Below are 23,529 nucleotides of genomic sequence, written 5' to 3' on the forward strand. Positions count from 1 at the left end.
GGTGAAACCCTGAATTACAAAAAAATGGAGAAACCAAAGTGGCAGAACTGGCCCGATTGTTAAGGGCAAACTCTGCCAATGGCAAAAAATCAAGCCAATCGTCCTGATCAGCGGACACAAAACACCTCAAGTAAGTCTCCAAGGTCTGATTAGTACGCTCAGTCTGGCCATTAGTCTGAGGATGGAATGCAGACGAAAAAGACAAGTCGATGCCCATCCTGGCACAGAACGTCCGCCAAAATCTAGACACAAACTGAGTACCCCTGTCAGACACTATATTCTCAGGAATACCATGCAAACGCACAACATTCTGAAAAAATAGAGGGACCAGCTCAGAGGAGGAGGGCAATTTGGGCAAAGGTACCAAGTGAACCATCTTGGAAAAACGGTCACACACCACCCAGATGACGGACATCCTACGAGAAACAGGAAGGTCAGAAATAAAGTCCATAGAGATGTGCGTCCAAGGCCTCTTAGGAATAGGCAAGGGCAACAACAACCCGCTGGCCCGGGAACAGCAGGGCTTAGCCCGAGCACAAACATCACAAGACTGCACAAAAATACGTACATCTCGAGACAAGGAAGGCCACCAGAAGGACCTAGACACCAGATCCCTGGTGCCAAAAATTCCAGGATGACCTGCCAACGCGGAAGAGTGAACCTCCGAAATAACTCTACTGGTCCAGTCATCAGGGACAAACAATCTACCAGGCGGACAGCGATCAGGCCTATCCACCTGAAACTCCTGCAAAGAGCGCCGCAGGTCTGGGGAGACAGCTGACAATATCACCCCATCCTTCAGGATGCCAGTAGGTTCGGAATCACCAGGCGAGTCAGGCTCAAAACTCCTAGAGAGGGCATCCGCCCTCACATTCTTAGACCCAGGCAGATATGAAACCACAAAGTTAAATCGAGAGAAAAACAACGACCAGCGCGCTTGTCTAGGATTCAGACGCCTGGCTGACTCAAGATAAATTAGATTTTTGTGGTCAGTCAAGACCACCACCTGGTGTCTAGCACCCTCAAGCCAATGACGCCACTCCTCAAATGCCCACTTCATGGCCAAGAGCTCCCGATTTCCAACATCATAATTTCGCTCAGCGGGCGAAAACTTTCGAGAGAAAAACGCACATGGTCTCATCACTGAGCAGTCAGGACCTTTCTGCGACAAAACTGCACCTGCTCCGATCTCGGAAGCATCTACTTCAACCTGGAACGGGAGCGAAACATCAGGCTGGCGCAACACAGGAGCAGAAGAAAAGCGGCGCTTAAGCTCCCGAAAGGCCTCCACAGCCGCAGAGGACCAATTAGCAACATCAGCACCCTTCTTGGTCAAATCAGTCAAAGGTTTAGCAATGGCAGAAAAACCCGCTATGAATCGGCGATAGAAATTAGCAAATCCCAAGAATTTCTGAAGACTCTTTAGAGAAGTAGGTTGTACCCAATCACAAATAGCCTGAACCTTAACAGGGTCCATCTCCATAGATGAAGGGGAAAAAATATATCCCAAAAAGGAAATTCTCTGAACCCCAAAAATACACTTTGAGCCCTTCACAAATAGAGAATTAGCTCGTAAAACCTGAAAAACTCTCCTGACCTGTTGAACATGAGATTCCCAGTCCTCCGAAAAAATCAAAATATCATCCAAATACACAATCATAAATTTATCCAGATATTCACGGAAAATATCGTGCATAAAGGACTGAAAAACGGAAGGGGCATTCGCGAGACCGAAAGGCATTACCAAATACTCAAAATGGCCTTCAGGCGTATTAAATGCGGTCTTCCACTCATCCCCCTGCTTAATCCGCACCAAATTATACGCACCACGTAGATCGATCTTAGTGAACCACTTCGCCCCCTTTATGCGAGCAAAAAGATCAGTCAGTAAAGGTAACGGATACTGGTATTTAACTGTAATCTTATTCAGAAGTCGATAGTCGATACAAGGTCTCAATGAACCATCCTTTTTACCCACAAAGAAAAACCCTGCCCCCAGTGGAGACAAAGAGGGGCGAATATGACCCTTTTCCAAAGATTCTCTAATATACTCCCGCATAGCAGTATGTTCAGGTACAGACAAATTAAACAAGCGACCCTTAGGAAATTTACTACCGGGAATCAACTCAATAGCGCAGTCACACTCTCTGTGAGGAGGGAGAGAATCAGTTTTAGGCTCCTGAAAGACATCATAAAAATCTGACAGAAATGCTGGGATCTCAGAGGGAGTAGATGAAGAAATGGGAACCAAAGGTGCATCCCCATGAATCCCCTGACATCCCCAGCTCAGCACAGACATTGATCTCCAGTCCAAGACTGGATTATGAATTTGTAACCATGGTAATCCAAGTACTAATACGTCATGTAGATTATATAACACAAGGAAACGAATAATCTCCTGATGGTCTGGGGACAGATGCATAGTCACTTGTGTCCAATATTGTGGTTTATTGCTAGCCAAAGGTGTAGAATCAATACCCTTTAAGGGAATAGAAACCTCCAGAGGCTCTAAATCAAACCCACAACGCTTGGCAAAGGACCAATCCATGAGACTCAGAGCGGCGCCAGAATCCACATAAGCATCCACAGTAACAGATGATAAAGTACAAATCAATGTCACGGACAAAAGAAATTTAGACTGCAAGGTACCCATAGAAAAAGATTTATCAACCTTTTTATCAACCTTCTTTATGCGTTTAGAGCATGCTGATATAACATGAGCTGGATCTCCACAATAGAAGCACAACCCATTTTTGCGCCTGTAATTCTGTCGTTCGCCTCTAGACAATACACTATCGCATTGCATATGCTCTGGTGCCTTTTCAGAGGTCACCGCCAAATGATGCACAGGTTTTTGCTCAGAAGATACCGCCATATGGTGCACAGGTTTTTGCTCAGAAGATACCGCCATATGGTGCACAGGTTTTTGCTCAAAAGATACCGCCATATGGTGCACAAATTTTTGCTCAGAAGATACCGCCATATGGTGCACAGATTTGCGCTCCCGTAAACGCCGATCAATCTGGATAGCCAATTTCATGGCATCATTCAGACCTGTAGGCACAGGGAACCCCACCATGACATCCTTCACGGCATCAGAGAGACCTTCTCTGAAATTAGCTGCTAGAGCGCACTCATTCCATTTAGTAAGCACCGACCATTTACGAAATTTTTGGCAGTATATCTCAGCTTCATCTTGCCCTTGAGAAAGAGCTATCAAGGCTTTCTCAGCCAAAATCTCTAAATTAGGTTCTTCATAAAGCAACCCCAAAGCCAGAAAAAACGCATCTACATTTAATAACGCAGGATCCCCTGGCGACAATGCAAATGCCCAACTTTGTGGGTCACCCCGCAATAGAGAAATAACAATTTTAACCTGTTGCGCAGGATCACCAGCAGAGTGAGATTTCAGAGACAAAAACAATTTACAATTCTCTCTGAAATTCAAAAAACGGGATCTGTCTCCGGTAAAAAATTCAGGCATAGGGATCTTAGGTTCAGACATTGGAGCACGTATAACAAAATCTTGTAAGTTCTGGACCTTTGTAGCCAGGTTATTCAGACCTGCAACCAAACTCTGTGGATCCATGATTCAAACAGGTGTAACCAAAGCCATTCAGAGATTAAGAGGAGAGGAAAAAAAAAAAAAAGGCTGAAGACTGCAGTTTAAGCAAGGAGTACAAATAAGCACTAAGGTGCACTTTCCAAACACAGAAGGAAAAAAAACCTTTTCATATCCTTTCCTGCTTTAGTGCATAGTTTTAACACATGTGGGCCGGCCAAACTGTTATGATTTTCCCAATGGCAGGGAAATCAAAATAACAACGGACTAGCTCTCGGGTGATGGGAACTAAAGTGACCGTGACCTGAACCTGACACGACACTGGAAGTAGCTGGGGAGTGTTTCCTACGATGCCCTAGACACCACGCGCCAGCCGGAGATCTAACTACCCCTATCAGAGGAATATACAGGCCTGCCTTACCTCCAGAGATGAACCCCAAAAGGAGATAGCAGCCCCCCACAGATATTGACGGTGAGTCAAGAGGAAAAGACATACGTAGGATGAACAGCAGATTTAGCACAGTGAGGTCCGCTTACTAGATAGCAGAAGTACAGGAAAGAGTCACTTCACGGTCAACTTCAAAACACTACTCAAAAACACCATCCTGAAATTACTTTAAAACTCCAGTGACAACTCATGCCACTGGAGTGGCAATTCCAGTCCACGAGAGCTTCCAGCTACAGAGAGTCACATTGCAAATAGCTGGACAAAAATAGAATAAACTAGAAACAAAATTCAACTTAGCTGAACAGGATCTTGAGGCAGGAGAATGCAACAGAATGCTACTGATACATTGTTGGCCGGCATCAGACCAGCAGCCAAGCAGCCTTAAATAGGAAACTCCCCTAATGGGTGTCAACAGGTGATCAAGGATAGAAGAAGGCAAATAAGTGGCACTACCATAAAAGACCACCGGGGGAGCCCACAAACAGAATTCACAACACTCTATATACAGTAGATAACACAGGATCCACCATTCACAATAGGTGATATCACAGCTCACCTCCTCCTGCTGTACAATGACTGATAACACCTCTATATACAGTAGATAACACAGGATCCACCATTCACAATAGGTGCTGTCACAGCTCACCTCCTCCTGTACAACAGTTCAAGGTACAGTAGATAACATAGGATGAACATTCCCTTTAAAGAAAAAATACCAAAAGAAAGATGGAGGTCCTTACTGTTTGTGAGAACCATGACTTGGTCATGGCCAATCTGTGTCACCTGCACCGCACCCGTCCACAAGTCCTCTGAAAACATGAAAAAAAAATCCTGATAAATAACAGATACAAAGCATCTGCTGATGTCTACAAAGCTTCAGTACAGTGAAGACCACAGACAGTTGTACAAATCACTTACCATCTTTGTTGTCTGTAAACCAAGAGGTCAATGAATTGAGGTTGATTGTCTGAAACTGAATTTTGCAATGGGGGGACGACCCATTACTAACTCCAATACACACTACTGGATACTGTTCTCCTGGCACCACCAGCATCTCAAAGATCTTCAAGGGGCATGGCAGGGGGAAGTCAAAGTGCTTGGGTGTGAGAAGAAAATATAAGGTTAGTGATGATGCGGAGAGATGAGAAAAGTGGGAAGACTACGGTAATTAAAAGTCTCAATAAGAATTCAAAGACTATAAATAATTCTTCCTAAACTATGAAAAGTGACAAGTAAAAGGTGAAGAAAGAACATCCTTCAATAACTGTGTGAAGGTTAAAACAAGAGAACATGGCCAGGACTGTTTAGGAGAAGACATCTCACAGAAGAACCTCCTCTACCGCTGACCAAAAGATGATAAGGAAACTCCTGCTGAGTATGGACTCGAGGGGGAAAAATCGCCAAGATCACTTTGTGGAAAGTTTGGTAGTAGGAGACAAGGTACAAAGCTCCAACATACACTGAGGAAAATAAGTATTTGATACTCTGCCAATTTTGCAAGTTTTCCCACCTACAAAGAATTGAGAGGTCTGTAATTTTTATCGTAGGTAGGTACACAGGTACACTTCAAGTGTGAGAGATAGAATCTAGAAAAAATCCAGAAAATGACATTGTATGATTTTTACATAATTAATTGGCATTTTATTGCATGAAATAAGTATGCGATACAATAGAAAAACATAACTTAATATTTGGTACAGAAACCTTTGTTTGCAATTACAGAGGTCAGACGTTTCCTGTAGTTCTTGATTAAGTTTGCACACACTGCAGCAGGGATTTTGGCCCACTCCTCTATACAGATCTTCTCCATCTTTCCAACTTGCAATACATGACCTCATTCATCCTCCTTTCAATTCGGTGCAGTCACCCTGTCCCCTTTGCAGAAAAAGACCCCCCAAGTTTGGTTTTTCCTCCACCATGTTTCACGGTTGGGACAGGGGTCTTGCCATTGTACTTAACCTTCTTCATCCTCCAAACACTGTGAGTGGAGTTGATACCAAAAAGTTCTGTTTTGGTCTCATCTGGCCACATGACCTTCTGAAAAAAAACCAGAAGTATTCAGCTCACCCATGAAAGTCCAAAAGCTGTGGTAACACATGGGACCTTCTCCCATGCCTCCTCTGGATCATCCAGATGGTCATTGGTGAACTTCAAACGGGCCTGGACATGTGCTGACATGAGCATGGGAACCTTGTGTGCTCTGCATGATTTTAATCCTTGACGGTGTAATGTGTTACGAATGGTAATCTTTGAGACTGTATTCCCATCTCTCTTCAGGTCATTGACCAGTTCCTCCTGTGTAGATCTGGGCTGATTCCTGACCTTTCTCAGAATCATCCTTACCCCACGAGGTGAAATCTTGCATGGAGCCCCAGACCGAGGAAGATTGACAGTCATCTTGTGTTTCTTCCATTTTCTAATATTTGCACCAACAGTTGTTACCTTCTTGCCTAAAGTCCTGTAGCACAGCCCAGCCTTGTGCAGGTCTACATTTTGTCCCTGGTGTCCTTAGACAGCTCTTTGGTCTTAGCCATAGTGGAGATGCTGGAGTGTGATTGACTGTGTGGACGGGTGTCTAGTATACAGGTAACGAGTTCAAACAGGTGCAATTAATCCAGGTAAAGTTGAAGTGTACCTATGATAAAAATTACAAACCTCTCCATTTTTTGTAGGTGGGAAAGCTCGCAAAATTGTCAATGTATCAAATACTTATTTTTCGCACTGTAGTGTCTCATTGGTGGCCCATGCCCCTTCGTCCCAGAAGACTACATGTAATATGCCCATGTATAATGCCACTAATGGGTGAGGGGAAAAGAACAGGGCAGGGCAGAATGAAAACTATTACCTTTAGCAACATGAACTTTTCAAGAGGCTGATACCATTCCAACAAATGTACTGAGGCCTCCAGAGCGGCACAAAGGAACCAGCTGCCGGATGTGTCATTGTGAGCTGGAGAAGAACGAATAACCCAAGTAGAGTGAGAAGAAAGCACCGGAGAACATGGTCTTAGAAGATAAGGTCATCCATGCATGGTATAGTGACTGCTGCAACCTTACCCACACAACAACTCTTGCAGCCCTTAGTGTCCGGAACTTTGCTGGAAGATGATTTCTTCCTTTAGTATAAAAAAAGAGATAGATGGAAAGTTTAGCCAATGTTCCTCCATGTCCTTCACTCTCTGGTGTCCAGGCCTGTCCCCATGATAGACAAAGGAAATATCCACTAATTGCTAAAAGACTTTCATGTCCCTCTAGATACTTCATGAAAACATACAGAAGTAGGACGAGGAAGGTTGAAGGAAGGATCTTTGGTGACCCTGTGACTAAATATTACGTCCATAGCTGGTAAAAATGGTTGCTTTAACTTTGATAGTCCCTTATTTTGATCTTTTCAGCAACAAATTGCTTTAAAGGGACTATGTCACCCCCAAAAACCACATATTAAACTACTTATTCAGTTGAATTGGTGACCTACCCCTTGAAAAATCATATCTGAAGAATAGATGTCAGTGTTTTAGTGGCTGAAAAAAAATGCTTTATTTCATATGCCAATGACGGCGCCTTGGTACACCCTCATCATGGCCAAAGGTTCAGCGCACCATTATGCCCGCTCAATTTGTATACCAAGCACTTCCATTCTTCTTGATGGACAGAACAAAGCACTGCCTGACCTCAACCCGCAGCCTTGGGCATGCAAACTGACAATTCAGGAGCTCTTGTCTGTGGTCGGCACTCACTACCAGGGGTGGCAATGTAGTGAGCAGTTGCCACAGACAGGAAACATGGATGAGAGCACACAAATACTACATGCGCACCCACTTGAATCTATACTACATGTATGACTTTTACAGGAGATAAGTCGCCTATATAACAGTAGAAGGAGGTCAATTTAACTTTTGGGGTTTGACAGACTCCCTTTTAATGGATTTGTCTCATGGAGACAGCCTCTGTCTGGTGCCTAAATATAATGATGACACAGAGGTAGGTCTCTACTATAGGAGTAGTTCCTGTTCTGGTGGACTCAAGCCTTCCATATATTACAACGCTGGCAGTGATGTCCCCTGGCAAAAATTGACTGTTTGCGCAGGGTTGTGGAAGCCAAATCCATGGTTTCTTTCTGAAAGTTGTTGTCTTTTATACTCCAGCACCATATCAATTCTACTTTCTCACCCTCAGAGAACGTCATCTAGACCAGTGGTCTCCAACCTAGGAACCTGTAGTAAGACTAAGCCCACTACATGAGCTTAAGATCCCGGGCTGCTTCCAGAGGAGAATACGGTACCTTGTGGAGAATTATTATTATTATTTATTTATATAGCACCATTAATTCCATGGTGCTGTACATGTGAAAAGGGGTTACATACAGGGTTATAGATGTCACTAACAGTAAACAAATTTACAATGACAGACTGGTACAGAGGGGAGAGGATCCTATCCTTGCGGACTTACATTCTTTGGGATAATGGGGAAGAGTCAGGAGGTCGGTGTGCTGCAGCACTGGTGGTGGTGAGGCGGCAGCTCTGGTGGTGGTGAGGTGGCAGCTTGGGTGGTTGGTGAGGCTGCAGCTCGGGTGGTTGGTGAGGCGGCAGCTCTGGCGGTGGCGACGCGGCAGCTCGGGTGGTTGGTGATGTGGCAGCGGCTCGGGTGGTTGTTGGGGCGAGGGTGATCCGAGGGTGGTGGATAATCGGACATGTTGAGGCGTGGAATTCCAGAGGATGGGGGATATTCGGGAGAAATCTTTGAGGCGGTTGTGTGAGGAACGAATAAGTGTGGAGGAGAGTAGGAGGTCTTGGGAGGATGGAAGATTACGTTAGGGAAGATATTGGGAGATTAGTTCAGGGATATAGGGAGGGGACAGGTTGTGGATGGCTTTGTAGATCAGTGTTAGCAGTTTGAACTGGATTCGTTGGGGAATTGGGAGCCAGTGGAGGGATTTGCAGAGGGGAGAAACAGGGGAGTAGCAAAGAGAGAGAGGTGGATTAGCCGAGCAGCAGAGTTGAGGACAGACTGGAATGGTGCAAGGGAGTTAGCGGGGAGGCCACAGAGGAGTGTGTTGAAGTAATCGAGGTAGGAGATGATGAGGGCATGCACAAGAGTTTTAGTAGATTGTGGGCTGAGGAAGGGACGGATTCTGGCAATATTTTTGGGTTGGAGGCGACAGGAGGTGGCCAGAGTTTGGACGTGCGGTTTCTCTGCTGTATCTACCTGGGCAGTAGTCTGTGTGTGGGGATGTGACCCAATCGACAATCTCTTCGAATTTGCTCATGAAGAGTCACCAGGCTGTGGGAGTAGAGTTGGGAGACTTTACCTGGAAGAAGACATCAAGACATTGGGATATCACTCTTGCGATTGCCAGATCTCATTTTTATGCCCTTATTTTCTGCCTTACCTGTTATGGACATTAGTACATTATTGATAGAATAGACCCATGTCGTCCAGCCTGGAACTAACTTGAAGAAGGGAAAAAGAAAGCATTGAAAATATATTATTTGGCCACAAATAAAAGGCTTGTTTAGGGTCCTTGCGTATTATCTATGAAGGTAAGTAATGTCCAGACAGAAATAATCAAAGTATCCCCCTCCATCAAGGTCAACCACCCCAAGAACTAGGATCATACACTATGTTGCATCTATTAAAAGCATGTCGCCACGAGAACAATCTTAGTATCTCCTGGATAGATGGTGGGTTTCCATACCACATTCTGAGAACATAAAAATCTAGGGTTTTGACTACGCAAGTCAACATTAGATGGTGGCTTCCTGATCTGGACTGATTTGGATTTTGCCAATTTTGGGCTGAAAGAACATTCTTGGAAAATCCTTGCAAGGACAATCTTTCAGCCCATCCCCAATATCATTCTTTATGTAGCTTTAAGATGTCCATACACAACAGCCTACAGAGAAGTCTTATGTGTAAATCTAGTATAACAGTATATGTGGGCAATCTCAACTCAACCTACTGAATCTTCTGCAGACTGCACCCATTCCTAAACCATTCCTGAACCAGAAGTGTTCCCTTGGAAAGGAACCATCTAGTTTTTTGGGTTGGTTACTCACTAGGTCCAGAGATGCTTGTGACTCTGAGCGGTTTAAAGTGAAGATCCCTTGCTCCGCTCCCAGTATAACATGTAGATCTACAATTTACAAAAAAAATCAAATAATTCAGAAAATATTCAAGAGAAGACACATGAAAAAGCTTGTGTTGAGGGGTAGTTCTCACCCTTTGAGGTTGGATGTTTCCAAGTCGTTGCTGAATGGATTTTCAGAGGACACCCATTAAAGATCTTCTTCAGCTGGAAGTTTGTCTGTACACATGGAAATATTGAAATTTATGTATAGGGTCCAGCATAATACAAATATAAAGGTAAAACATGTAATAGCCTACAGTCTGTGGTCATTGCAAAACTTCAATGCAATGGAAGAAATCAGCGGCCAAGTCTGTATCAAGGCCAATATGATAACACGTCCCCATGTTGATGCTTAAAAGTTTCGGACACATTTGACTTTGAAAAATTAATTTTTACATATGTGTAGCTAATAAAATTTCTCTACTTCAGTCTGCAATATTTATTCATGTTCTGGTCCTGCACCCACGCAATTTGTAGCCTGATTCAAGCTTTAGATTTTCTTCCAGTAATATAGGCTAGATCCGAGCTGTGTGTCTATCCAGGATACTCCTGTCTTCACTGTTGAAATGTCAGCACAGCCTCTATTCTGCCCTTATCTCTGACCTCCCTGAGACTGTAGATGCTTTCCCATTTCACCATTCTTAAATATGTGTATCAACTTCTCCTTTCTGTTATCCCTAACACTGAGAGTGAAGCCTCAAAACCCAGGAGAAGCTCTGAGGGATTCTTATCTTTTTTTTTTCCACTCAGCTAGATAAAGGACTTACAGACACATTGCCGCATAAAAACGATAGACATTTTTTAATGGGGACTAGTTTGAAAGTTACTTAATTTTGCATTTAGGAAGTAACTGAGCAATAAAAAGAATTATATGCATGTATACTGGAGTAAGATAGAGGATAATAAACTTGTAGAAACTTTTACCTGGTTTGCTTGTACTCGTCCTTTCTTTGGGGGCAGAGAAGGGGGAAGTTTTGTTGGAAGATGTTGCACTAAGAGGGAAGGCTCTGGAGTAGAAGGAAAGAAGGATCATATCAGAAAATGAATTAACAATCAATAAAATAAAGATTGAAATTATATTTCTGGCGCAGGGAATGCCACAGCTTGACATGAATTAGACAACACCTCCGACGCGCCCCCATGAAGATGCCAAAAATCAAAAAAATTTTGCACAATGCTGAATTGTGCCTAAATTTTGCAACTTTTCAAAGCATTTACACCAGAATAGTACTCTTGGGTAAGATCAGGCTATTACCCTGGGGTAATGGATAATGGCCTGATCTTATGGACCCCATAGATGCCTACTTTGTTTCCCCACCACTCACCGGAGCTGGCAGCGGGTAATTGGGTCCCCAAACTCTCAGGCCAGGCTTGTGCTGGACTTCTTGGGACATTTGGCCCACTGTAACATCGGACCAGGGTGGAAGGAGTGTGCAGCCTGTCCGGCTCTCTCTTTATGTCAGCAGAAGAAGTGCGGAATCTGGGCTGTAAGGAAAGGACAGACGGCGGTGATGACAAAATGCAAGTCGCATGGAAATAAAACACGAAAGCGGATGGTTGGACTCACCTTAGGGGGTAACGGAGGGGGAGAATCCTCAGGACATGAGTCACTGTTGAGGTCCACGCTGCCGGGGCTTTTCTCAGATGGAAAGAGTGATAAAAACTTAAGTAATATCATGATAATCGGGGGGTCTTATAGTTACAGTTGTATAGGTCTCATACATGTGGTCACTTTCCACTAAATTCTATAGGGGATATGAAAACTTTTCTCAACATTAAGGACACAAGACTCCAATCTTGGTTCATTGTTTTTTTGTGAGCTTAGATCACAAGTCATAAGATATGCAATAATTACGATAAAACTACGGCCCTCTGAAGGAACACAGTTGTAAAAAGATTTTTATTACCAAACATCGTCTTAGGAGTCACAAAGGGTTTTTAGGATCATGACATGAGTCTTCACAACTTCAGATACTCTTCTATCAAAATAATGTCCGGGAGGTCACACCAGGTCTGACACATTGGACCAGGTTCAGAACACATCGCCGGCATAAACTTTATCTAATATATATATTTGAGTGAAGCTCTTCAACATCCTAAGGTTAGTATTGCTTACAGTGAATCTAAGGTAATTGGAAATGCACAGATCAACTTATTACGTGTTCAATTAGCTATTCCGTCCATGATGCTTTACACTGCAGCTCTGAATTCTCAGGTGTTAGTACAAACCAGAAGACAAAAAAGGAAGTTCATTAGTTGAGGCTTATTTATGCATCATGTTCGGCATGCTGAACATATCCATGACCCTCCCCTGAGGACCCACTACAAGTCAAAAGAGAATCTTTTTGGTATTTGCTGGGCTAGGAGACATCAGCAACCTGTATAGTAAAAATTAGCAAGCTATACTTTCCTGTACAAAGGGAAACTGTAAAAGAGGGATTTTTGGTACTCACCGTAAAATCTCTTTCTTGGAGCCTTCATTGGGGGACACATATAACCGTGGGTGTATGCTGCTGCTGCTGCTAGGAGGCTGACACTATGCAAAAAAGGAAAAGAACAATAGCCCCTCCCCGGCAGTATACACCCACCGACAGGCACTGAGCACCTCAGTTGGTGAAAAAAGCAGTAGGAGAAACAACCATAACTGTGAACACATGAGTACCAACTCAATCAGGACTTGTAGGCCCAAACATGGTACCAAGAACAAATAACCAGGGAGGGTGCTGTGTCCCCCAATGAAGGCTCCAAGAAAGAGATTTTACGGTGAGTACCAAAAATCCCTCTTTCTTTATCGCTTCATTGGGGGACACAGATAACCGTGGAACGTCCAAAAGCAGTCCCGGAAAAGGGTGGGTAGAAAGTAAGCGAGAAAAGGGCTCAGGTCGGCTGGTGTGCGACCACCGCATGCAGTACCTTCCTACCAAAACCTGCATCTGACGAGGTCTGGGTATGAACCCTGTAGAACCTCGTGAACGTATGTAAAGACGACCAGGTGGCAGCCTTGCAAACCTGCAAAGCGGAGGCCTGGTGATGAACAGCCCAGGAAGCACCGACAGCTCTGGTGGAGTGGGCCCGTACCCCAGGAGGGGGCTGTGTCTCTCGAGCATGGTAGGATTCCGTTATAGCAGAACGAATCCAGTGAGAAATAGTGGATTTGGACGCTTGAAGGCCTTTCCGGCGACCCTCAGCAATGACAAACAGAGAGTCGGATTTGCGAAAATGGGCAATTCTAGAAAGATAGATCCGAACGGCCCTGACAACATCAAGCTTGTGAAGAGACTTCTCCAAGGGGTGAACAGGAGAAGGGCAAAAAGAAGAAAGAATGATATCCTCATTGATGTGGAAAGTGGAAACCACCTTGGGAAGAAATTCGGGGACAGGTGTTAGAACGACCTTGTCCTGATGAAGAATCAGGAAGGGGGAGCGGCAGGATAATGCTGCCAACTCGGAAACTCTTCTAATTGAAGTGATGGCAATGAGGAAGGCCACCTTCCAGGAAAGAAAGGAAAAAGAGACGTCCTGAAGCGGTTCAAAAGGAATGGTCTGAAGGGCACTGAGAACCAAATTGAGGTCCCAAGGTTCCAGCGGAGGACGAAAAGGAGGAGCAAGATGAGCAACTCCTTGCAGAAAAGTCTTCACTTGAGAGACGGAAGCCAAGTCCCTTTGGAAAAGAATGGACAAGGCGGAAACTTGACCCTTTAGGGTACTGAAGGGACAAACCCGAGTCGAGACCCGACTGCAGGAAGCCCAGAAAGTCCGGAAGAGAAAAAGTCATCGGAAAGACGTCGTGTGTCTCGCACCACCGGAAGAAAGCCCTCCAGTACCTGTGGTAAATGCAAGAAGAGGCTGGCTTCCTGGCTCTGATCATGGTCTGTATGACCTGATGAGAAAAACCAGACTCCCTCAGAACCACGGCCTCAACAGCCATGCCGTTAAATGCAGGGACTGAGAACTCTGGTGGAAGAGTGGGCCCTGTGAGAGAAGATCTGAGCGGTCTGGGAGTCTCCAAGGGGTATCCGCGAGCATGTTGACCAGCTTCGCGTACCAGGGGCGCCTTGGCCAGTCTGGAGCTATGAGTATGACCGGAATCCCCTCTAACTTTATCTTTTTTCCTACCCTTGGGATCAAGGGAAGTGGGGGAAACAGGTAAGGAAACTGAAACTGCGACCATGGGATTACCAGGGCGTCGTGGCTGATGGCCAGAGGGTCCCGGGATCTGGCGACAAACTGAGGAACCTTGTGGTTCATCCGAGACGCCATGAGGTCGACATCTGGGGTGCCCCAATGAAGACAAATCTGGTCGAATACTGAGGGATGGAGAGACCACTCGCCTGCCGCCAGGCCCTGGCGGCTGAGGAAGTTGGCTGCCCAATTTTCGACGCCCGGAATGTGGACAGCTGAAATGACCGGAACGTGACGTTCCGCCCAATCAAGTATCCTTGCTGCCTCTGCCATTACCTGACTGCTGCGCGTCCCGCCCTGGTGGTGTAAGTATTCCACGGCCGTGGCGTTGTCCGACTGGATGTGGACGGGACGACCGGCTAGGAGTGATTGCCAGTAGAGTAGGGCAAGGAAGATTGCTCTGATCTCCAGTAAGTTGATAGGAAGAAGAGTCTCCTGGTGGGTCCAGCGACCCTGCGCTGTGAGATGTCGGAAGACCACTCCCCAACCGAGCAGGCTGGCATCTGTGGTGATGACCTGCCACTAAAGCGGAAGGAAAGACCTCCCTCTGAGGAGCGATGAAGACAGGGTCCACCAGGTCAGTGACTGCCGAACCTGCCAAGGCAGACGAACGTGGCGGTCCAGTGAGGTTGTGGATCTGTTCCAAGTGGAGAGAAGAAACAGTTGGAGGGGATGTGTGTGGAATTGGGCAAAGGGAACGGCCTCCATGGAGGCAACCATCTTTCCCAGGACTGCCATGCAGAACCGAAGCAAGCGAGGAGCTGGGTGTTTGAGAGATCGGGCTGCCTTGCGGAGACCGGAGAACTTGTCCAGTGGGAGGAAGACCCGAGCCAAGTTCGTGTCGAATTCCATGCCCAGGAAGGACAGATGCTGGCAGGGAATCAGAGAGGACTTGTCCCGGTTGATGATCCACCCGAGGCAAGTCAAAGTGTCCAGAGAGATCTGGAGGCTTCGCGCACAGTCTCGATGAGAAGAACCCCTGATCAAAAGATCGTCCAGGTAGGGGATGATGAGTATCCCCTTGGAACGAAGGATGGCCATGACCGCCGCCATGATCTTGGTGAAGACCCTGGGGGCCGACGCCAGGCCAAATGGGAGGGCCGTGAATTGGTAGTGCTCTTCCTGGATAGCAAACCGAAGGTACCTCTGGTGCCATACGCAGATAGGAACATGAAGGTACGCATCCTGAATGTCCACCGAACACAGGAACTCCTCGGGCTCCATGGCGGCAATCACAGACCGCAAGGACTCCATCCTGAAGTGGCGGAGTCGAACATGGCGGTTCAAAAACTTGAGATCCAGAATTGGGCGAAGGGAACCGTCCTTGGGGACTACAAAGAGGTTGGAGTAGAACCCTGAAAAACGCTCGTTTGAAGGGACAGGAACGACTAAGCCAGCTGTGACCAGGGAAGAGACAGCCTGAAGAAACCCGTGCAGTTGAGACGGTTGCCTTGGTGGACAAGAGAGGAAGAAACGATTTTCCGGAAGGAAAGAAAATTCGATCTTGTAACCGGAGGTAACTACCTCTCTGACCCAGGCGTCGCTGACTACAGACAGCCAGGCATCCCGGAGGGAAAGAAGTCTGCCTCCCACCCTGGAAGTCATTCCAGGTGGGGGCGTCCCGTCACTTGGAACGAAATCTACCGGAACGGGAGCCAGAGGACCTGAAAGGTTGGCTCTTAGTTCTCCATCTGGGGGCAGGCTTGTAAGAGGGTCTCCTCCGCTCTCCTGAAGCGGAAGGTTGCTCCTGCTGGGAAGAGGAGTCAGAGGTCCAAAATTGACGAAAGTGCCTAAAAGGCCTAGGGCCCTTTTTATTGAAGAAACGTTTTGGTCTAGACTGAGGGAGGGAAGTACTTTTTCCTCCCGTGGCATCAGACATGATCTGGTCTAAGCGAGAGCCAAAGAGTCTGGAACCCTGAAAGGCTAGGTTGGTGAGAGACTTCTTAGAAGTTGTATCTGTGCTCCATGCTTTGAGCCAAAGAATGTGGCGTATAGCAATGATGTTGCTACTTGCCCTTTCAGAACAGGCCGCTGCATCCAAGGAGGCAGCCAAAACGTATTTGCCCGCGTAGCCAATCTGGTCCGCCAAATCAGCCAGTTCCTGTGGGGAAGCCGAAGCCAAAATGCCTCGTCGAAGAATCTTGGCCCAGGCGGAAATGGCCTTTGCCACCCAGGTGGAGGCGAAACTGGGGCAGAGGGAAGCTCCTGATGCCTCGAAAGCTGATTTGGCTAGAGTCTCAATCTGTCTGTCCATAGCGTCTTTAAGCGATGCACCGTCAGGTAAGGACAGGACCATTTTGGATGAAAGACGGGAAACCGGCGGGTCCACCTTTGGAGATTCTGCCCATTCGGCAAAGAGGGTCAGCACTAAACGGGTATAATACGTCCAGGTGTTTTCTACCTGGGAAGCGCTTCTCAGGATGTTTCCAGTGCTTAGACAGGGTAGACTCAAATTCCTCGTGATTGGGAAAGGAGTGAGAAGGACACTTGACCCGTTTGAAGGAGACAGAAGGATCCTGTGAGGGAAACTCGTCCTGTTTAAGCTTAAGTCAGACCCGGACTGGGAATCTTTGTCCGACCCAAGGTCCTCCTCCGAAGAGGGGAATTGGGAAGAGATGAGCAGCTTGGGAACTGCTGAGGGACCCGGAGAGCTGGAAGAGGAGCCAGACAGGGACCTCTTTCTAGAACGGCCGGCCGGAGCATTCTTCTGAGGGTCGATAACAGGTGCATGTGACTCGCCATGAGAGACGGTCGGAGCACTGGTGGCTGTAGCTAGATGCGGAAGTCGTTCAAGCGCCTGGACCAAAGATTGAGATACTTTAGTCAAGTCAGAGACTGACTGAGACATAACAACTGCCCACTCTGGGGGAGGGGGAGTGCACTCATCCCGAGATTTGGAAGCTTCCTGCAGAGCAGACATGGTAGGCGGACTGCAGGACTGGCAGAAGGGTGACGACTGACCTGCTGACCACTTTTTCTTGCAGCGTGAGCAAGCGTAATGAATGATGGTGGGTTTGGAAACAGAAGCCCCAATAGAGTTGGACATATGTAGGCTGTGAGCTTATAGTAAGAAAAAAAGGGTTGGAAAGCTCTGCCTGTGTAAGTCTTAACTACTGCAGCGCTGCCTCCGGAGTATGATATACTGCAGGGGAGGGTTGCTAGGGTACGGATGAAAGCCTACCGTACTGGAGGAGAAATGTCCTGCCAGAAGGCCTGAGTGTTGCGATGTGGGTGACACCACACTGCTCGCTCAGCCGCTAATAATGGGAAGGCAGAGTGAATTAACACCCTGATTCCCTAGAAGTTGAATCTGAAAAACAAAATAAATAATTAGTAAAACACAACAAACCTGCGAAAGCAAAAAATGATTAGCTGCGGATCTGGGAGATCCAGGTCAGCCTCCTACAGACACTAAGCACAAACTGAGGTGCTCAGTGCCTGTCGGTGGGTGTATACTGCCGGGGAGGGGCTATTGTTCTTTTCCTTTTTTGCATAGTGTCAGCCTCCTAGCAGCAGCATACACCCACGGTTATCTATGTCCCCCAATGAAGCGATAAAGAAAATATAATATTCAATATACAGTTAAGGTGTTTACAATCTGAGACAATGGTTGCCATACGTCAGATAAACATTAGCGATAGAGCAGAGCAAAATGATTTGCAGGATCCTGGTTTCAAAGTCGGTACTCAATGACATCTAGACCAGGGCAGTGTGAATTTCCTAGGCCTCCATTCGCATGTTGGCATCCTGGACACTTTTTGTGATTACTATAACCCTGCAAGCGAATGACACCAGTATTCGAGTGCTGGATGAGGAAGTTTGCGCTTTCCCAGTTCCATTGCCATGGAGTATCTTCGTTGATGCCAGACCAGTCCGGGTGACCTGGAGTAGCAATGTGGATGTCGCACCAGTTTGGGTACCATGGAGTATCAACGTGGATGCCGTAACAGTCCAGGTACCATGGAGTATCAATGTGGATGCCGGACCAGTCAGGGTGCCCTGGAGTAGCAACGTGGATGTTGGACCAGTTTGGGTGCCATGGAGAAGCAATGTGGATGCCAGACCAGTCCGGGGTGCCAAGGAGTAGCAATGTGAATGCTGGACATGTCCGGGGTGCCATGGAGTATCAACATGGATGCCATAACAGTCCAGGTACCATGGAGTATCAACGTGGATGCCGGACCAGTCCAGGTGCCATGTAGTAGCAACGTGGATGCTGGATCAGCCTGGGGTGCCATGGAGTATCACCGTGGATGTCAGACCAGTTTGGTTGCCATGGAGTAGCAATGTGGATGCTGGACCTGTCCGGTGTGCCCTGGAGTATCAACGTGGATGTCGGACCAGTTTCGGTGCCATGGAGTAGCAATGTGGATGCCGGACCAGTCCAGGGAGCCATGGATTATCAACGTGGATGTCGGAACAGTCCAGGCACCATGGAGTATCAACGTGGATGCCGGACCAGTCCGGGTGCCCTGGATTAGCAACGTGGATGTTGGACCAGTTTGGGTGCCATGGAGTAGCAATGTGGATGCTGGACCAGTCCAGGGTGCCATGGATTATCAACAAGGATGTCGGAACAGTTCAGGTGCCATGGAATATCAATGTGGATGCCGTAACAGTCCAGGTACCATGGAGTATCAATGTGGATGCCGGACCAGTCTGGGTGCCATGGAGTAGCAAGTGGATGCCGGATCAGCCCGGGGTGCCATGGAGTATCAATGTTGATGTCGGACCATTTTGGTTGCCATGGAGTAGCAATGTGGATGCTGGACCTGTCCGGGGTGCCCTGGAGTATCAACGTGGATGTCAGACCAGTTTCGGTGCCATGGAGTAGCAATGTGGATGCCGGACCAGTCCAGGGGGCCATGGATTATCAACGTGGATGTCGGACCAGGGTCCTAGAAATCTTTTTGCTCACCTCTAATCAGGGAACATTCCTAAAGTTAACCACCAATATAGCCCTGTACAAGATCTAAAAATACTGATTACTTGTCTCAGTACTTACATGTCAACATCATCATAGTCATCATCTTCGTCAGAACAGAAACTAAAACAGAAATTTTTTAAGAATATTAAAAGTTCCAATCACCATGTAAAGCAAAAGTGAGGAACTTGCTCGCAGTGGGATTATCAATCACCCATCTTATTGCTATTTATATAACTTGGTTGCCTACACCTGCAATCACCAGAGAACATCTCGTGATCTCCGCACCACCTCTAACTGGCCTTTTAGTCTACCAGAAGGGACAAAAAATGACTCCACTAGATCAACTACAGATAAGGCCAATATGATAGGGAAACTCAACTGGGCCACTACCAATATCCCCAGTATAAGACATTGAGCTCATTCAACAAGAGATCTAGGAACCTCAAATAAACTTAAATGGAAATGTAGGAAATAATTAGAATTTCCCTTTCTAAATAATTTATTTGGTAATCATTTAGTACTTCTTAGGGCATTCATAAAGCAAAATTGATTCATCTAAGATTAGTATGATAGATGAAGATGGTCACAAACTTTAAGACACTCACTAAGTGAAAAACTCTCTCTCTCCCATCTTTCCTAACACGCAATACAGATGCACACTCAGTTCGGCAAAACCTGCCCTTGTTTGGATGTTTCTAACATTGCCTGGGAATTATCCAATGAGAACAAAAGGTTTGGGCATGTTGAAATCCAACAGCCTAATCTTTCTTAACACAGCCAGCTGTCTTGGATTTCTCAGATCAAAGGGAGTGGGGTTTATACAAATTCCACCCAAAAGTGGGCAATCCCGGAGAACTGGGAGTTACTGAGAGGTGTGTGCATTTCCAAGATGGTGGGGCTGGGATGGGGTGTGGTGTAAACTTCCCCAGAAATGTTGGCAACTCCATCTGTAGTTGGCACACCCATCCATACAGATGGTTAGTCAATCTTCCATAATCAACAATAATCTACTACATGGCCTTTTAGCTTTTAGTTACGATGTCAATAATTTGTTATATGGACTGGTCATATAGTATGAGCCCCAAAGAAGAAGCTGCATGTATCTGTCACTCACCTGACATATGGCGCTGTACTCGTGGTGCTCTGAGCTGGACTTGACTCTAGGTCACTCTTCAAACAAAAAAAATAAATTTACAGGTGTTAGTGTGTAACCTGGCCCAAATTATTGACATTCCTAGAATAAAAACAGTATTTTTTTTAAGTAGTCTACTGAATAATATAACTCCCTTGAAGGGACACTGCGTCAGGATGATGAAACCATGGCATGGGAAAAATAAATACAAAACTATAAGAAGACATGAATATATGCATGGCTGATTTGGGTAAATTAGGCAGAAAAAAATAGGATTTTTCTGGTACTCCTATTTGGCTATTTGAAATAAGCAGGGGCGAGGCTTAGTTACGCAGAACGGTTATGTATCTATCAGGATGAAAATAAATGTGACCATATAGAGGTCCGATGACCACAAACAAGACCGACTATTGACCGTAGAACTCAGAGTTATTATAAGTATAACTGAATTTATGCTCCTTGTTACCTTTTGGACCCTTTGATCTTCCATTTTTGCTTTTGGAGGACGATTTAAATTGATCACTACAAGACAATGGAGACAATTCTTACGTTACCCTCCAATCTTCATCCCTATACCCAAGCACTGCCATACTCACGTTGGATGTCTGATGAAGAGCGTCCAACTTTACGAAGACGTTTTTTAGAGAGGATGCGAGAGAATGTTGATAAGAGCTGTTGGACAAAAAGTTTTATTATTTCAGTGTATTTTGCAGGTGGGACCATTTGCCTTATTAGTGATCAGTAATCATCAATAGGCTAGGGCTACGTGGTGACTTTGGCATGGCATAAGTCATGTAGTCAAAGATCACTATGTGTCACCGCTACATTGTAGAGCAATATGAAATCGCATTGCAACCCCGATGGTATTGTGCCAAGAAAGTAGCAAAAATATAATCAGGACTGATTTTTTTTGCCACTGGCTTGTCGCAGTACCCTTTGACCTACGAGCCCATGTGAAAGGAAGCCCTTTTGAATCACGTATGGGAGAGCCAACGAAGCTTAAAGTAAAAAATGGTGTTCACTCCAAAGAAAATGGTCAAAGGAGAAAACAACCTAGATCAGGCATTGTCTTCTTAAAGATATTATGGTTTCCACAAGTTCCATTGTATTAAAAAAAATCCATGACCTGAGGGAGATAAGACTATCTGGGATAATCTTCTAACCATATACAGTCTATAACAGAGATTAATTGAAAGTTTACATTTCTCTTTGGTTTTTCAACAAATCCCTCACCTCAATGTCATCTTCTTCTTCAGCGTTGGATGTTTCATGATGCTTTTCTGGATTTCTTTGTTTTTCCAACAACTCCATAGTGAGAGAAGGACCAAGTCCTGTCTGGGCAACAAACTGGTGCTGCAAAGTAGAGAAGACGGGAAGAAGTCACATTGAGGTGGTTCCCACACTAAAGTGCGAAAGGTCTAAGAGATGTGTTACTCTGGAACTCTCTACTACTACCTCTACCTCTACCTCTACTACTCTGGAACCCTCTACCACAACAAATCAGACTCTCGCCTATCATCGAAACCTTCAAAAAGAGCCTGAAGACCCACCTCTTCCGACAAGCCTACAACCTGCAGTAACCACCGATCGACCAAACCGCTGCATGACCAGCTCTATCCTCGACTACTGTATTCTCACCCATCCCTTGTAGATTGTGAGCCTTCGCGGGCAGGGTCCTCTCTCCTCCTGTACCAGTTATGACTTGTATTGTTTAAGATTATTGTACTTGTTTTTATTATGTATACCCCTCCTTACATGTAAAGTGCCATGGAATAAATGGCGCTATAACAATAAATAATAATAATAATAATAATAATAATGTGTTAATTTTATCGGCAAGGTTTCCACCGCTTTTGGAGCCATAAACAGATCTATTTACACATGGATTTTAATGTACCCTGAAAAATTTAATTGACTTGAGGAATGGGTCCATTATGTTTTTGCTGGCTTTGGTTTTCAGGGCAAGGATAGCACTTTTGAGTAAATTATCAGAAATGAAATGGAGTGGAGAATAGTCGTAATGTGGCCTTTCACAAGTACTAGGACAAAGTTGAAGGTAATGCACAAATATCAAGAGTAAAGGGCAAAGTAATTCTCGCAAGATAAAAAAGGTAAAAAAAAATACTGTACATAGAACTAGCAATAGGAAAACATAAAGTATATAGGAAAGTGATTTCTAAAGAGACAGGTGTCAAGTAATACAGGGTTTCCATCATAATGGAGAACTTTCCCCTGAACTTTCCTTGTAGTCCATTATAAACTTAGCCCTTACTGTGAGCAACTTGGAGGCACTTGGTCTCTTCTTTGGATTTTTGGTTAATGCCACCTTGATAAAATTGTTAAAGGCTGCGGACCTTAAAAAAAAGAACAAGCGGAGGGTATTACATAGCACAGATATACAGAAAGTGATGCTATTTAGAGGATTTGTGTCTGGCATTACACACCATTTTGGCTTATCCTTCAATTTAGGGGGCTGATAACCACTTTTAGACATTAGGAAGAGAACCCTGGTGAAACATAATTAATATTAGATTAGAATATTTATAGGACTATAAATGAACCCTATATTTATTAGAAACTGTAATACCAACCTCAAGGGATGTACATGAAACATGGGTGGTTGTAGCTCAATTAGTTCAATGGCTGTGATACCTAGAGACCAGACATCACAAAGTTCTGTGTATCCCCCCTTGAGTTCTACCGCGGCCACTTCTGGGGCCATCCTGTATGGACAGAAAAGAGTAGCAATTTAGGTCAGATGTAATAGGTGGCAAGATCATTTTTTTAAATAAAACTTTTCTCTGTGGTTGATCCCATGCAACTGGATCTGAAATCGAGGAGATCGAGCAATCAGGAGTTCGTGTTTAACTTACGTACCAATAAGGAGTGCCGATAAAGGAATTCCTTCTAGCAAAAGTTGCCGTGAGCTGAGCAGAAATTCCAAAATCAGCTGTGAAATAAATAACTTGAATATAGTAACAAGGAAAGGTTCAAATAGACCCTAAGGTACCCTGAAATTATTTTTTTCCAACAACTATACCAAGTTATTACCCCAAAAATGAAAAAAAGTAATAAAACTTTTTTTTTATTTAATTACTGATCAGTCTTTGTAAAGTTATGAATTTTTGTAATATACTTGATTACCTTATTTT

The 23,529-nt window shown here is 45.2% G+C and overlaps 1 protein-coding gene across 3 annotated transcripts in view; it reads right to left on the reverse strand.

Moving 5' to 3' along the window:
- MAP4K1 (mitogen-activated protein kinase kinase kinase kinase 1) overlaps positions 1 to 23,529 on the reverse strand; it is a 133,511-nt gene that overhangs the window by 8,928 nt on the left and 101,054 nt on the right. For all 3 annotated transcript variants that reach the window (XM_077285754.1, XM_077285756.1, XM_077285755.1), the window contains 20 exons: positions 23,255 to 23,327; positions 22,969 to 23,100; positions 22,822 to 22,884; positions 22,650 to 22,731; positions 21,611 to 21,730; positions 20,974 to 21,049; positions 20,844 to 20,899; positions 20,360 to 20,415; positions 19,324 to 19,365; positions 11,704 to 11,770; positions 11,462 to 11,621; positions 11,061 to 11,143; positions 10,229 to 10,313; positions 10,066 to 10,142; positions 9,399 to 9,459; positions 9,215 to 9,317; positions 7,067 to 7,125; positions 6,856 to 6,959; positions 4,929 to 5,106; positions 4,751 to 4,819 (listed from right to left, as the gene is read on the reverse strand). In XM_077285754.1, coding sequence (XP_077141869.1) covers positions 4,751 to 4,819; positions 4,929 to 5,106; positions 6,856 to 6,959; positions 7,067 to 7,125; positions 9,215 to 9,317; positions 9,399 to 9,459; positions 10,066 to 10,142; positions 10,229 to 10,313; positions 11,061 to 11,143; positions 11,462 to 11,621; positions 11,704 to 11,770; positions 19,324 to 19,365; positions 20,360 to 20,415; positions 20,844 to 20,899; positions 20,974 to 21,049; positions 21,611 to 21,730; positions 22,650 to 22,731; positions 22,822 to 22,884; positions 22,969 to 23,100; positions 23,255 to 23,327 — 1,746 coding nt within the window. The remainder of the gene's footprint in view (positions 1 to 4,750; positions 4,820 to 4,928; positions 5,107 to 6,855; positions 6,960 to 7,066; positions 7,126 to 9,214; positions 9,318 to 9,398; positions 9,460 to 10,065; positions 10,143 to 10,228; positions 10,314 to 11,060; positions 11,144 to 11,461; positions 11,622 to 11,703; positions 11,771 to 19,323; positions 19,366 to 20,359; positions 20,416 to 20,843; positions 20,900 to 20,973; positions 21,050 to 21,610; positions 21,731 to 22,649; positions 22,732 to 22,821; positions 22,885 to 22,968; positions 23,101 to 23,254; positions 23,328 to 23,529) is intronic.

The sequence above is a fragment of the Ranitomeya variabilis genome, chromosome 2 (assembly GCF_051348905.1).
Source record: "Ranitomeya variabilis isolate aRanVar5 chromosome 2, aRanVar5.hap1, whole genome shotgun sequence".
NCBI lineage: Eukaryota > Metazoa > Chordata > Amphibia > Anura > Dendrobatidae > Ranitomeya > Ranitomeya variabilis.